The sequence below is a fragment of the Onthophagus taurus genome, chromosome 6 (assembly GCF_036711975.1).
Source record: "Onthophagus taurus isolate NC chromosome 6, IU_Otau_3.0, whole genome shotgun sequence".
In the NCBI taxonomy this organism is placed as follows: domain Eukaryota; kingdom Metazoa; phylum Arthropoda; class Insecta; order Coleoptera; family Scarabaeidae; genus Onthophagus; species Onthophagus taurus.
The window spans coordinates 28,898,599-28,915,217 of record NC_091971.1 but is presented as its reverse complement, the minus strand read 5'-3'; the positions used below and the strand labels follow the sequence as shown (position 1 = coordinate 28,915,217).

At 32.6% G+C, this 16,619-nt stretch overlaps 1 protein-coding gene across 13 annotated transcripts in view; it reads right to left on the bottom strand.

Moving 5' to 3' along the window:
• The window catches only part of LOC111415955 (chromodomain helicase DNA binding protein kismet), a 44,221-nt gene that overhangs the window by 14,906 nt on the left and 12,696 nt on the right, over nt 1–16,619 (bottom strand). For 2 of the 13 annotated variants that reach the window (XM_071196437.1, XM_071196439.1), the window contains 6 exons: nt 13,362–13,583; nt 12,473–12,773; nt 11,959–12,114; nt 10,577–11,052; nt 9,185–10,522; nt 8,915–9,104 (listed from right to left, as the gene is read on the bottom strand). In XM_071196437.1, coding sequence (XP_071052538.1) covers nt 8,915–9,104; nt 9,185–10,522; nt 10,577–11,052; nt 11,959–12,114; nt 12,473–12,773; nt 13,362–13,583 — 2,683 coding nt within the window. The remainder of the gene's footprint in view (nt 1–8,914; nt 9,105–9,184; nt 10,523–10,576; nt 11,053–11,958; nt 12,115–12,472; nt 12,774–13,361; nt 13,584–16,619) is intronic. The other 11 variants (XM_071196441.1, XM_071196442.1, XM_071196438.1 and 8 more) reach the window with 10 other exon arrangements.

Genomic DNA, 16,619 nt, shown 5'->3' with positions numbered 1-16,619 from the left:
GAAAACCTATTTTGGAGGATGTTACATTGATGATTAACTCGGACGAAATCGAAGTGAGCAGTCGAGGAACACCGGTCGAAACCCAAAAGCACTCAGAGGAAAATGACATATTTCTCATAGATGTACAAGACTCTTTAGATGTAGGAGCACAAGCATATTACGAAGATGTAGCGAATATGATTGCAAAATATAAGCCGAAAGAAGTCATTACACCACCGTCAGACATACAGGTAAAGATTATCCTTCAAGACGACATACCGGTGTACCAGCCTCCAAGAAGATTATCAATTCCAGAGAAATACGAAGTCGAAAAACAGATCGAGGAATGGCTCAACACTGGTAAAATAAGACCAAGCACTTCAGATTATGCTAGTCCGATTGTCTTAGTCAAGAAAAAAGACGGAAGTACTCGAATTTGCATTGACTTCAGAAAGCTAAACCGAAAGATTATTAAAGACCGCTATCCACTTCCCGTGATCGAAGACGTTATTGACCAACTAACAGGATCAAGAATATTTACGACTTTGGACCTGAAAAATGGATTTTTTCACGTACCAGTCGCAGAAGATAGTATAAAATATACCTCGTTCGTAACTCCGAGTGGACAGTTTGAATTCTTGCGCATGCCGTTTGGGTTATGTAATTCGCCAGCAGTATTTCAACGATATGTCAATAATGTTTTCAGGGAGTTAATGAGAAAGGGAATAGTTATTATGTACATGGATGACATTATAATACCAGCGGAAGATGTCGAAGAAGCAATAAAAAGACTAGAAGAAGTTCTGGAAACAGCAAAGAAGTTTGGATTAGATTTCAAGTGGCAGAAATGTCAGTTTTTAAAGACTAAAGTGGAATATCTAGGACACGAAATAGAAAACGGAAGAGTGAAGCCTAACAAGCAGAAAGTAGCAGCCGTTGTAAATTTTCCAAAACCAGCTACAATGAAAAAGGTTCAGAGTTTCCTGGGATTGGCAGGCTATTTCCGAAAGTACATCAAAGACTACGCTTTGATTGCGAAACCACTAAGTGATCTTCTGAAAGGAAAAAAGAAATTTTCATTTGGACCGGAAGAGGAAGTTGCATTTAGAAAACTAAAGGAGATTTTAAGTACAGAACCAATATTGAAAATCTTTGATCATAACAAGGAAACTGAACTGCATGTAGACGCAAGCCAAGACGGATTCGGGGCAGTGTTATTGCAAAAGTGTCAAGAAGACGGAAGATTATATCCTGTTTACTACTGGAGTAGAAAGACAAATGATACCCAGAAGAAATATCACAGCTATGAATTGGAGGTGCTGGCTGTCATAGAAGCTTTAAAGAGGTTCCGTGTGTATCTGCTGGGCATACACTTCAAAATCTTAACTGATTGTGCAGCATTTGCAGCTACAATGAACAAAAAAGACCTGTGCACCAGAGTCGCTAGATGGGCTTTATTGCTCGAAGAGTTTAACTATACCATTCAACATAGGCCAGGAAATCAAATGAAGCATTGTGACGCACTGAGTCGGAACCCAATAACAATGATAATACAAACAGAATTTCTAGAGCGATTGAAAAGGGCTCAACTACAGGACGAACATCTTAAGGCAATTACGAAAATATTGGAAACTCAACCTTATGGGGATTATGAACTAAAAAATGGCATCTTGTATAAGAACAAAAATGGATGTGAACTACTAGTTGTCCCTACGATAATGCAACACCAAGTAATACGAAGTGCACATGACAATGGTCATTTCGCAGTGAAGAAAACAAAAGACTTGATCGAACGAGAATATTATATCGACAACCTAGAGGAGAAGATTCGAAAGTTAATTATGAACTGTGTACCATGTATACTTACCGAGAGGAAGATGGGTAAACAAGAAGGATACTTGAATTCAATAGAAAAGGGCGATGCTCCATTGCAGACCTATCATATAGACCATTTAGGTCCTATGACAAAGACAGGAAAAGGATATCAATATTTATTTGTAGTCATTGATTCTTTTACAAAATTCGTTTGGATACACCCAACAAAAACGACAGCAACAAAAGAAGTTCTTGAAAAACTAGAAAAGCAGAAAGAAATTTTTGGAAGTCCCAGGATGATTATTTCGGACAGAGGAGCTGCGTTTACCTCAAGGGATTTCAAGGACTATTGTGTTGACGAGAAAATAAAACATGTGAAAATCACAACTGGCGTACCACGAGGAAATGGACAGGTTGAGAGAGTCAATAGAGTAATCATACCAACGTTAACCAAATTATGCATCGAACAACCTGAAAATTGGTTTCGACATGTTAGAAAGTTGCAAGAAATCCTCAATAGTACATATCACCGGAGTATTGGTCGAACCCCATTTGAATTACTTTTTGGAGTAGAAATGAAAAGAAAAGACCAAATAAAGTTGAAAGAGATGGTAGAAGAAGAAATCATAAACTCATTTGTGAAAGAGAGAGAACACATGCAAATACAAGCGAAAGAGCAAATGAAAAAAGTTCAAGATGAAAATATGAAAACCTATAATAAGAAACGAAAACTAGCAAGGAATTATGAAGAAGGAGAATGGGTGGCCATCAAGAGGACACAATTCCAGAATACGTCAAAGTTACTGCCAAAGTTCCTAGGTCCTTATCGTGTCGTTAAGAAGATAGGTCCAGACCGGTATGAAGTAGACAAGATTGGAGATCATGCAGGACCACGGAAGACTACTACGAGTGTAGACAACATGAAACCTTGGGTCAGTATCAATCCGGATGAAGACGCATTTGGAGAAAATGACAGTCCAGATGAAGATACATTCGAGGCGAATGTCAGTCAGGATGGACGAGATGTGGGAATGGAATCGGGAAGTGTCGGCTGTCGTCGGTTAAGGAGTGGACGAGAGATAGGCCTGTGAGTCAGTGTGAGTCAGTCGGTCGCAGCTAAGAGAAGAAGACGTTTGTGAATCGAAATATCAGAAATATCAGAGACCATAACTGTTGAAATGTATAAAACATGTTCATAGTTACAAAAGACATTACCTGGTTTTGTTTTGTTTTTATTCTTTTTTAATAACATTATAATTACAGTTATTGAGTGCGTGTTTTTTTTATTTATTTCCCCAGCAGTCCTACATATATACACCGTTCAATAACGTATTATCAAATTTATGTTTATTATTTAACAAATGTTTAGATATTTTTGAATTCGATGAGAAAACTGGGACAATGTCAACTTTACCAAGATTTTTCCTGATTTTTAGACGAATGGTAATGTTATATATTTAACGCTTTTCTTAAAGTGCGGATATATTACACGTTATATATACACGTTATGAATGTCCTGTAAGTCTTTGATGTTCTATTCATTATTCAAACCGATTTTTACAATTTTATGGCGTTCTGTGAGATAATTGGAATCATTTAACGGTACTTGTTGTAATCTATTGAAAAGAAAACGAAATGATGCCTGTTTATGTTCAGTAGAGTTGCATGAATGTTTGGGAAATATTACGTCTGTGGCTGTGAGTTTGCGAAATACACAGCGTAACAATATGTTAAGAAGAGAAAGAACATTGGACAACATCAATTTCTTACATACAGCTACCAAACTTGGAGTCACTCCTAAATGTTTCAGAATAAAAGTACCAAAACCATTCAAATCACAACCGTTCGAAATGGAGAAAAAACTCGTCAAGAAAAATATTTGAATCCTTTATAGGAAGCTCTCCAACATCGACCTATTCTTAAATTCATACATAGAAGAATACAAAATTTCCTTCACTACATTGAACATGAATTTATCTTAAACAAATTTCATGAAGAAATATACTTCAAGGCAATTAGAAGTAAGAAAATAAAAAAGAACAAACTCGATAGGTTAATTAATGAAAAGAATAATACAAAGAATTTCATAACAAAAAGGAATAACGGTAATAAATTAAATTTTATAAAGGCAAATAATCGGATACATTGTTCGCTGCCCCCACTTTCGATAATGATAAACATGTAGAAAATTCTACACTATTAATAGACTTAAAAAAGTTAAACCGATTTTTTTCGTTGACCTGAGCAATTTGAATGATATTAAATTTCCTCCGCGTTTCACTAATTTCACCAATACACTTTTTACAGATAAAGAAACCGAAATTCTGGATCTGGGACATAAATTTTTTTTACCCTTTAACACCAAATCTGTTGACTTTGCTATTAATATGGAATCACAATTGATTAAAAGCTCTATAATCAAAGATATTTTTGTAAGTAATCATAATATTATTTCTAGTTTGGACAAACATAATAATAGCACTAACTTTTCACACTCCATTAAAAAACAAATTAATATCATCAAAAATAAAATCAAAGATAACAATATTACGATAACTTTTGGAGACAAAAATGCCGGCCTAGTGGTATTGGAGACCGATACATATATTGGAAAAACTTTGCAATTCTTCAAAGAGAATAATATCAATAAAATTAAGAACAACCCAACCATACCATTTCGTAATAAACTTAAGAAATTTGTTAAGGATAACCATAATATGATGTCGAGGCTTGATATAACTGGTTTTAATTCAATAAATAATAATAACAATATAAACAGACAATAGCATTAGACCAATTATTGGGAATAATAATAACCCTACTAACAGAATCGCGAAACGCATTCAAAGGTTTTTGTTCAAAGTCTTTAATAACCATTTGTTATAATATCAAAAATTCTATAGACCTCATCAATAAAATAAAAAATATATCATAATCCCAAAATAGTATACTTATATCATATGACATCAAAAATCTGTATACTAATATCCCAATAGATAAATTTTCATTTCCATAATTGAGAAATTTCTTCTTAAGAACCAAAATTCATTAGATCTAGAAGAAGATAATATAACACGTTTCTCTAGGTTACTTAAAATGGTTCATTCAACGTTTTCATTTTTAATAATAATTATTACCAAATTAAAGATGGTCTCCCTATGGGTCGCCCATCTCAGGTGTATCTCATAGCTGATATTTATGTCAATCATTTCGAAAACAAGCTTTTCTTAGATAAATATAAGTTTATAACAAAATGATATCTTTACCATTTTTGAAGGTAATGCAGCAAAACTTTCAGCATTAAATAATATTTTTAATAATATTAATAACCTGCAGTTCACTTCTGAAATTAAAACTGTTTTAAGCATTTAAAACTTAATACCTAACCATACTACAAATATTAATAATGTGAGTCTGTTGAAAAATGTAAAAAAATCGAAAAAACGTGATCTATTTGAGGAATACTTTATATATAAGAATAACAACAATAATTGTCTTATGAACGACCTAGCGGATGCTAATAATTATAGGTTTTTCATCAAATACATGCAATAAGTGATTTTGCCATATAATCTATTGATAGATGTTTCATATTTATAGATATAGATAAGAAATAGAATTTAAATTATAGAATAGATACAACATGTTTCCGCTTTCTAGAATGAGATATCGCCTTTATTCTCTCTTCAATAATTCTTTATCGAAACTAGTCTATCTCGTCCTTTTGTGTGAAGAGTATTCATTTTCGATTTGTTGTATTTTGTTGTTAAGTTCGTGATTTTTCCATGTTTTTGATATGTTAACATAGCCGTTTATTTTATTTTCCGACATACAACTTATTGATTTTTAAATATTCTTTAACAGATAATTATTGTTAATACGCTATTTGTACAATTGACCATTTTGTATTGATTTTTAGACCAACTTTGAGTCAAGATCATTCATCCTAAAGAAATTGATGTCATTCAATATTTAAATTGCGCTCTGACGGTAATTTATGTTTTTTACTTTTATATTGTTAGATCATAATATTTATTTAGGGTAATTTCTGGATTGTTCTGTTTCTTCTAATACATTTTTTGTTATTGTAATTGTGCCTGAGGAAGACCACTACATTATTTACGTTACACGAATTTTATTTAATTCTTTCTATTTTAATTAATATCACGATGATCATTGAATCAATTTTATACGAATATAGGAACTAATATTACTAAGTTATGTAAAAATTATCAACCTCAAAGTTCTCATTAAAACTTTCAATGTAATTCAGGTATCCTTTTTTATACTTTTATGGTAAAAGTAGAATAAAGATTTATTTTTGTTGGTTTTAAATTTAATTTTTTTACACTGACTCTTTCACATTAACCTATATGTGCAGTCAACTCAGAAAGTAACGTCGAAAATCGGCAGTTTTCATTCTTGCATGGAACAAGTATAGGGGGTGATAAATAAAGCGAACCTAATAAAGTGGGCATTTCGTTGAAAAGTTGAGAAATACTCCATTGGATGAAGAGGACGCGGCATCAATCAAAATTTCTAAGAAACTACTAAATGATTGATTTTCATTGCATCAAATTATGGCTGCTTTAGCGCATCAATAAAAACATTGGAAACAGCTGGACTCCCGCTTTCTGCACAGGTTGAGATAGTGACACAAGCTCAGGACTTAATTAATGACATAAACAGTGAAGCTGCTAACTTAGTAAAGAAAAAAATGGCTATGGTTATTACAAAAAATCAATGTTTTTCAATAACAATTAATACACTGTTAGTCATTTAAATTTTCACCTATAACTTAAGTGGAAGTAGAACGAAGTTTTTCAATGTATAAGAATGTTTTATGAAGGAATCTTTGTTATTTATTATAAATGTGTTTCCGTTTTATTTTCTATTTGTCTTTTCTTCAATATTTTCTAATTCTCTTTTAGATTTTTAAGTTGAACTGATAAATATTTCGTGTATATAAATAGAACTCATTTTTCATTTACTTTGTTTAACCTAACTTAGATTTAAAAGATTTAATATTTAATTCAAATTTTTTATAGAGCATATTTTCATACTTAAACAGGATGTTTTCATTTTTATAGAACATTTTTTTAAGAGCTTAAATTAACATTTTTGGAGCATATTTTTGGTTGCCCTAGTTATAACACTCATTATATGACGCTCTTGAACTATTAACATTTCTTCTATAAGACATAATGAAATATTACATTTCCCCTGTATTTAAAAAATTTAGTTTTTTATAGAAACTTAGCTTAATAAATCTAGAAGATTTACATAGTTGCATATTCCCAGAAAATTATATCTGAGACTATAATAATATTTAGATTCGTTTAATATAAAATGAAATGGTTTTTGTTTCCAAAACCTGGAATAGAGTGGTTTTGGCTGAAATAAGTTCTAACAAACAATTAATAATGCAATAATTAACAAAATCATCATTTCATCAAAGTTGGTAAGAAGATAAAATATCTAAAAGTATTATTTTTGTACATTGTAATCATTTAGAAATCTACAAAGAAAACATTATTTTATTATAAAGTGATTGTACAACACATTTATCAATTTTAGAGGGAAAACATCTAAAAAAATGTAAGAATAATCAATTTTTTAAAGATTCGTTCCAAATTAGAGCATAAAATGTGCTCCCTTAAATGTTTGTTAAATGTGTTTATTTGGTACGATATAATTGAGCTAAAATTTTATAGTATTAAGTTATTATTAACATCTTATCTCTAGTTATAACACTCATTATATGACGCTCTTGAACTATTAACATTTCTTCTATAAGACATGATGCAATATTACATTTCCCCTGTATTTAAAAAATTCAGTTTTTTATAGAAACTTAGCTTAATAAATCTAGAAGATTTACATAGTTGCATATTCCCAGAAAATTATATCTGAGACTGGGAATAATATTTAGATTCGTTTAATATAAAATGAAATGGTTTTTGTTTCCAAAACCTGGAATAGAGTGGTTTTGGCTGAAATAAGTTAACACAAACCACTAAAAATGCAATAATCATCATTTCATCAATGTTGGTAAGAAGATAAAATATCTAAAAGTATTATTTTTGTACACTGTAATCATTTAGAAATCTACAAAGAAAACATTATTTTGTTATAAAGTGATTGTACAACAAATTTATCAATTTTAGAGGGAAAACATCTAAAAAATGTAAGAATAATCAATTTTTTAAAGATTTTGTTTCAAATTAGAGCATAAAATGTGCTCCTTTAAATGTTTGCTAAATGTGTTTATTTGGTACGATATAATTGAGCTAAAATTCCTAGAAAACTTAAACAGCATTTTCTTGAAATAACTGGAATTCAATATTAACTACAAACTGTATGTGCATAATGTTTATCAAAATTTTACAGTATTAAGTTATTATTAACATCTTATCCCTAGTTATAACACTCATTATATGACGCTCTTGAAGTATTAACATTTCTTCTATAAGACATAATGAAATATTACATTTCCCCTGTATTTAAAAAAATCAGTTTTGTATAGAAACTTAGCTTAATAAATCTAGAAGATTTACGTAGTTGCATACTCCCAGAAAATTATATTTGAGACTGGGACTAATATTTAGATTCGTTTAATATAAAATGAAATGGTTTTTGTTTCCAAAACCTGGAATAGAGTGGTTTTGGCTGAAATAAGTTAACACAAACCACTAAAAATGCAATAATCATCATTTCATCAAAGTTGGTAAGAAGATAAAATATCTAAAAGTATTATTTTTGTACATTGTACAACAAATTTGTCAACTTTCGAGGGTAAACATCTAAAAAAATGTAAGAATAATCAATTTTTTAAAGATTTGTTCCAAATTAGAGCATAAAATGTGCTCCTTTAAATGTTTGCTAAATATGTTTATTTGGTACGATATAATTGAGCTAAAATTCCTAGAAAACTTAAACAGCATTTCCTTGAAATAACTGGAATTCAATATTAACTAGAAACTATATGTGCATAATGTTTATCAAAATTTTACAGTATTAAGTTATTATTAACAAGTCATCTTATCTGATTTTTTAAAGTTTTAACTCAACTATATATATGATAGTCAAATAAAAAAAAATTTAATTAAAAAAAACTTACGCAATTTTTTCTTTTCATTAATTTCGACAAAGTATCATCGAGTTTATTGGTAGCTTTTGACGAAATAATTGATGTAGAAGCCGCAGTTTGTAAATGTTGCTTTTTAGATGGCATTGAAAAGTCTTGAACTTCATTTTGCATATCTTGCATCGAAGATTTCGAGCAATCCATAGACGTAGATTTTCCAAGCCTATACATCACCAAAACATTTTAATTATATTACATATCAAATTTTATTTTCAAAATAAAAAATTAATGATGTTTTCTTACCCTGAACTTAAGTCAATCGGCGTTAAAGTACTACTTGTACCCGGAATAACCGTTGTTTGCCCAATAGTTTTAGCAATAGGATATTTAGGATCAAAATGTAATAACCTCGAAGCCGTAGAAGAACTATGTTGATGCGCGGGAGGTGGTTGCATCGTATTAGAAATCGGAGTTGATCTCCTAGAATCTTCACTATCATCGTTATCGCCCCAACCATGTTTTAACATAGGATTTTGCAACCCATGGGTGTTATTCAACAACGCGTGCAACTTCGCCCTGTCAGTTTCAACATCAATCGCGATATGTCTTTTCCCCCGTTTCTTTGCAGCATTACTTCTATTCAAACTATCAGTAGTTATTGTAATAACTTCGGTATCTGTTCCGGTTGTCATTGGAGTCGAACTATCCCGTTTTGGGGTTTCATTCGGAATTTCATGAATGGGAATGTCAAATTCATTTCCGATTCCACTAGCATAAGCTGAAAACGTTTTTGAAACCGGCCATTCTTTGGATTCAAGGGCGTAAATGATGTGTTGAAGCCGCACTTGTATAGCGAATTCTTTCGGCCATTTCACGGCGTTGTTAAAAAGTTTTGCTACAGTTGTTTCACTGAAATCCAAAGCATCACTACCGCTTTTATGGGGATCTTTTTGAAGTACAAAAGTATCGATTTGGGAAAGTCTTGAAAGTGGTTGAATTACTTCTAAGTCGGGGAACATTGCTTTTAATTCCGCGGCTTGTTTCGAGCAGATATCGTTATCTTTCGTTGGTTCTTCTTTTGTAGATGATTTTTCGTCTTTTTCTTTTGATTTGTCTTCTTCTTTAATGTCAGAATTTTCGGGGTTTTCTTTTTGGGGGTTCTCTTTTTCGGGGGTCGATTCTATTGATTCTTCTTTTGATTCTTCTTTATCTTCGAGTTTTTCGACATCTTCTTCGGGTTTATCGACAATTCCCTCCGTTTCTTTATCATCAAGATCTTTCTTTTCGTTTTCATCCGGTTCTTTCTCCTCAATTGCTTTTTCTTCTTCTGGATTCTCTGATTTAATTGTTTCTGTTTTTACCGGGGACGATTCTTGTTTAGATTCGTCTTTATCTTTTTCTTCGAGCTTTTCTTCCTTTTTAACACCGACCTTTTCTATTTTCAAGGTTCCCTCGCCTTTTTCGAGCTTTACTAAAATCTCATTTTTATCAAATTTGAGGATATCTTCGGTGCTTTCTATTTTTATAGCGTCTTTGTGTTCTTGAGAATGAGACTCTGATGTTACTTTTTTTCTTAAGATTTCGTGGAAGCAGAAATCGGGGTCGTTTAAAATGTAATAATCAGTTCTACCAAGTCCGTGTCTAAATTAAAAATATCGTTAGGTTCTAGATGAATTAATTTATTTTAAAACTTACTTTGCAACACCTAATAATAAATCTTTATCGTGTTTTCCGGGAATCCACCAATCGGGCATATCTGCTGATGATAAACAAACCTGAAGGCACTCATCCAATTCGGGGCTTGTGATAACTTCTTCGCGAATCCTTGAAAGTAGTTCTAATCGTTCCAGTGTCCTCCTCGCCTTTTCTTCGCTGATATGTTGAATGGTGTTGTCATAATTTTCATCTTCCGATTTTAACCCGGTCTGTTTTTTGCACATTATCGCAAAACTTTTATAATACTCCGTTAATTCCTCGTCGGTTTTCTTCTCAAGCTTTGAAAGTTGTTTGAATTTGATCCAATCGTAACTTTTTTTCTTTCGATTATAAATCACGCCGTACGATGAAGCAACCCTGAAGAAATCAGCTTCTTCGCGGCGCGTCCATCTTTTGGATAGAGGCGGTCGTTCTTTCTCGCGCTTTTGCGCCTCGAGCTGTTGTTTTTCCATCTTCTGGAATTGTCAGCATCAAATTCGAAATGTTAAACGGGCATGATTTGTTAGTAGAATGAAGACAAGATGACGTTAAAAAAACATATAAAGCGTATAAATTTTTAAGTTAACTTTCTAAGCAATTTTTGTAACATGGGTTTTATTTTGGACTTAAAACAAATTACTTTGGTATTTATAGATTGTGATTCAACTCGTTTTATTTAGAGTTAAAGTATACAAAAAGATTGTAATTATTTAGAAGTTATAATCAATAGGTTTGTGTAAAAATGATGTTTTAAATTTTGACTTGAACTTGCGCAAAGTGCTCCAAAAAGAACTGAATAACAAGAACGTTTTCGCTAAACCCATAAATTTCTGACTTGGACAAAAAACTGATTTAACTGCTTTGGTCCGTTCATTCGTAAAGACTGATTTTATTACCGCTTGGTTGGATTATTTATGGAAATAAAATAAACCCAAACTCAATTTTGTTAGCCCCAAATTTTATTTAATCCTTTCAAGAATCCTCATTCAATAATGGAAAATAAATAAAAATATGAATGTACTTACCTGGATTTTGATGATAATCATATTTTTACTATAAACCCCCATTTAATATTTATTTAAATACATACAACATTATCAGACGTAAAGAATAAATGAAATACATTGTGGAATCATCGTAATTTATCGCATTTTGTAAATGTTCAAGCCCTTATCTACAATTTTTATTTAATTCATCATAATTCTTTTGTAATTTATCCACAATGCGTCAAACTAATTAAAATTTCAAATTTACCCATGACACAAACAGGAAGATGAAACATGATGAGTGGAACATTTATAATAAGAAAATAAGACACCAACTCAAAACAAAAATAACGACGAAAAGAAACAAAAAGCATTTGAAAAATGTTTGTTACTAACCAGTAAGTAGAAAGCCAATTGTTGAATATCCCATCCAGGTAGACCCAATTGCGACATGTCTCCTCCACGTTCCAGCTGATGGGAAACTTGGGCGAGGGCGGCCAACGGATTGGTAAGGGCGGACTCAATGGGCGGCTGCACAGTGCAAACTACATTCTACCCAAACAGCCAAGTAAAAAAAGGGGGGAACACTCATGCACGTAAGTGCACAAATGGAATTTATGATTTGATTCGGTTTTAAAGCACGATGATTAATTTGATAGCAAAAATACCATAAAAGAGATTCTCATTGTGCTTTAAATAATTTTTTAAAAAACATGATAAATAGTAAAACAAATATAAACATCTACGAACAATTATTAAAAAAGTGGCGTTTTCCATTCAAGAAAATACACAGATAATTTGAAAAACAGATGCAGATATTTGCAAGTACTCACTTTTATCTATTCATATTAAATAAAATCCCAAAAACTACTCTTAAAAACAATGTATAAAATAAACAAATATTACTAACAATTTTTTGTACCTTATTTTTTGTTGAGGAAGGCGTAGTTTTTTGTTCTTCTTTTCGATAATTTCTTTGATAAGAAGTAATCACCCTTCTTAATCTAGTATTGAGATCGGTAACCGAAGGCCATTGGTTCTTATCATCAACTTCCATCGCGTCTATATCTTCGCCAGGCGGTTGAGTTTCGGAAGAACCCGAAGGCCCCGGAGAAGGTTCGGCAAATTCAGAATTCTGCTCAGAATCTCTTTGTTTAGATTTAACGCTCATCTCTTCGTTTGTATCTTCATCATCAAGATCGTCATCGTTACTAATTTGATATAAAAAAAGTATAAAATGTAAACCAAACTGATAAATGAATGAGCCGCATTAAGACATGCAGACAAATACAAGGTATGGTTTATATACGTAAAATGTTAGAGCAAATATTAGCGCGATAAAAAGCTTGAATGAACAAAAACTAAAAAAATGTGATTGAAAATCTATAAAAATTAATAATAGGGAGAAAAAGTTACCTGTATTCACCTTATTTGTCCAGATATTTTTATATTGATACTGTAAACTTTATTATTAAAGGGTTTTGTAAAAAATACAAGCTTAACAAAATATAATGATGAAGAAAACAAAGTAATAAATAACGAATTATTTGAAACTTATAATAAATGCAAAAAAATATTAAGATATTTGCAAACACATATCTTAGTAAACTTGATATAACACTCTAGAATTTTTCTTTTTTAAATGAATCTAGAATCTATCCTAGAGGTTTATCAAAAGTGTTGTGATGGTACTATCTCAAAGCTTCAATTGCAACATATTCACGTAAACTTGTATTTTCTTCGCCCAATAATAATGGTTATTGGTCCAAAGGTTTTCTTGTTGTTTTTTGTCTACTTACAGTGGAGTTGCGGAGGTTTGCGTGTTAGAAGAAGCCAACTGGAGCTCACGGGCCGAGGGCGGACCACAACGGGACAGGAAACACAGGGTTGGGTCTGCGCGCATCTCGGTATAGCTTTCGTAGCCGTGCTTCCACGTGCCGACTAGCAGCGACCTGTCGCACTCCGAGTCCCACCAAATGCATGGCAATTGTTCCGTAATGGGAGGGGTAATAGGCAGGGCACTGTGGATATGATATCGTTGCCAATTGTAAAAATTTTGACTACTCACTCACTTTGGAGCTAATTACATTGTATTTTTTTCGTCGTTACTAACACATTATTACAACAGACCGAGAAATAATATAAATTGAGAAAAAATATATAGAAATAGATATTGCAGTATTCTTTATGTATTTACAAAAATTGTTATTTTTTGGTTTCATTGAGATATATCTTAACATCATATAGAGAATGCTTCACACGTGTTTTAAAACTATTTGAAATATAATAACATTGCCAACTGAATATAAGTCGCAGAGAAATTCAAGATCAAATCACGGAAACTCAAGTTGGTCAAATCCCTTAACTAGTTTAGTGAAAAAATAAAATAAACAAGTCAGGACCTTTTCCTCACACCTCTCCTCTGGCACCCATGACCAGTGTAACACCTAATGTAAAACAAAAATCAGAGTAGGACATATGACAATAAAATATATACATGTACCTTCATATCTAATTTGATAATGGATAAAATAATAGGAAACCTTGCTAGAATCCTTCCATGTCGTCTACTATTCTGACAATGCTGTCCTTATTGCAGGTTTTGAGGACAACCTCCAAAGGTTACATTGAGAAGACCAAATGTTTAGTAATATCCAAGACTGCCGAACAGGTGAATCGTTTCAAATATTTAAGGGCAGAAATCTTTTTACCGAAGTGAAAGAGCAAACAATGAAAGCTGCTCGAATTTCGATATGCCTACGAGAGATTGTTTGGAAGAACAAATACTTTCATACCGAAAGCAAAATTAAGATATATGAAACGGCATAAGACGCAGCAGAGACAAGACCAGATACAAGCAAGACTCCTCAAATGATGAGAACAGTCGAAATGAAAACACTAAGGCCGTCCGCATATTATATTACTCTAATATCACTTCTAATGAAAGGAATGGAAATCCACAAACGGAGCGATATGAAAGCAATCCTGGAGATGCGTGCGATATAAGTAATTCTTGCAACCTGCAACGAAGTCGCTAGTGGCTTTAAAAAATAACTTGCTAAATAGTTTATAACCTCAAAAGCTGCTGATGCACCATGTTTATAGTAGGAGCCACACAGGGAAGACTCCACTTCTTCCAGTTTTCGAAATGTATATTGACATCCCTCTCTTTTGCGTATGAGGTTGTGGAATATACATACAGCTTTAACTATGTCATCACTTTTACTAACATCTCTGCTACTTATGGGTGTGTTTAGCACTTGAAGAGAGAATAATTTATGTAAAAGTTCTAAAAGAACCGAGAAAATTGTCCTTGAAACTGAAACTATTGAACGTCCCAAATCTGAAGATGATGACTTTTTGTCTACCTTTCTATCACCACTACTACCACCAACTTCAGCATCCCTTGCATCTACATCTTTAGCACCATAATATTCTCTGTCGGAAGTCAGCCAGCAGCCTGATAATCCTGAACCACAACTGCCCGAAATTCTTCCGACTGCTAGAAAACAATTTAGTAAAAAAAAAATCCTGTATTTCTAAAAATGATGTCGAAAATCACATGGATGTGAAGACGGAAGAAAAGGCACTTTTAGCCTTTTTCAGCAGCATTGTTCCCGATATCTTGCCGACTGATGCTCAAATGAGATTGTTCAAGCACCATGTTAGATAATGTTTACAGCCCTAATCACTCTTCTATTTCTCAAACATTTCCATCCGAAACAGCGTCTCGAATTGGTAGCTTCCGTTCAACACACTATCCCTCTAGTTCAAGTAGTGAATATAATCCTCCTTTAACTGCTGAACCTCAACTAGAAACGACCGCTTTTCAGTACCATTAGTTATAATCCCAATAGAGATGTACATATTATATTTATTTTTTGAAAGTTTTTTATATAAATATTTATTTATACCTTACTTTATTTACCTTAATGTAATTAAAATCCCTTTTTCAGCAGTGACGCATTCCCTCATGTTGGTATTTTGGTGATAAAGAGGAGGGGTAATAATTTCCGCAAGAGCGGTATATGTCTCTTTTGACATTCTGTAGAATGTAAGAAATTTTGTATCACATTCTTGCAGTTCTTTCGCTGCCACGAACACCCTACATCTTATATTTCACTCGTTAAAAGAATGAACCCAATACTTTCGTTTCTTTTCGTTCTTCTGTTTCTTCTGTACCGATACAAATAAAACATTTCTTCTTCGATTGATGCACTCGACATTTTTACGTTATAGAACGCACAAGTTGACTGTTTAAAATTGCTCAGATCACCGATATCACCAACATCACAAGTATCGCCTACATCGCTTTGCAACTTTTTATTGCTTTCGTATTACCTCGTGTGCAGAGGCCCTAAGACATATACAAGGCAATATTCTACACGACAGAATACGGAACGAAGATATCAGACAACAATGCAAAATATAGAGATGGGTGAGATAGAGACGAAGATTCTGGAACATATAAAAAAGTAAGGAAGATGATCAAAAGAAAAAAGATTACAGTGAAGACCACTGAAACGATGGCGATAATGTTGGACCTCATCTTTTGTGCAGAATGTGTTGGTAATAAACAGGCAATGGCCTACCAATATGGATATCCATATTAGAAAGAAGAAGAAGACAGATGAAATTACGAAATTCAGCTTTTTTCGACCGTTGATTACAACAAGAGGTGCAATGATGTAGCAACGTTGTTATTATAAATATTTTTGGATGTAGGTTGTCCTCATATACCACAAAGCGACAACAGCCGTGAATTTACGACTGCTTTCATACAAGAATTAACTAGCCTTTGGCCAACGTGCAAAATTATAAATGTAGGCGTAACCATACCCGTATGGTTTTCAAGGATCTGTTGAGCGATCAAAGGAAGATGTTGAGCTGTTGTTTGGCTAATTGACAATGACACAAGCAATTGGTTTATAGACTGTTACTTTGTTCAATTGATATTATGATGATATTATTTTAACACCAGGGGACTTACCAGCAGCTATCTTAGAGAACAACACTTCAACTTTGAACGATCTATTAATTGTTAAATCAACCAACAA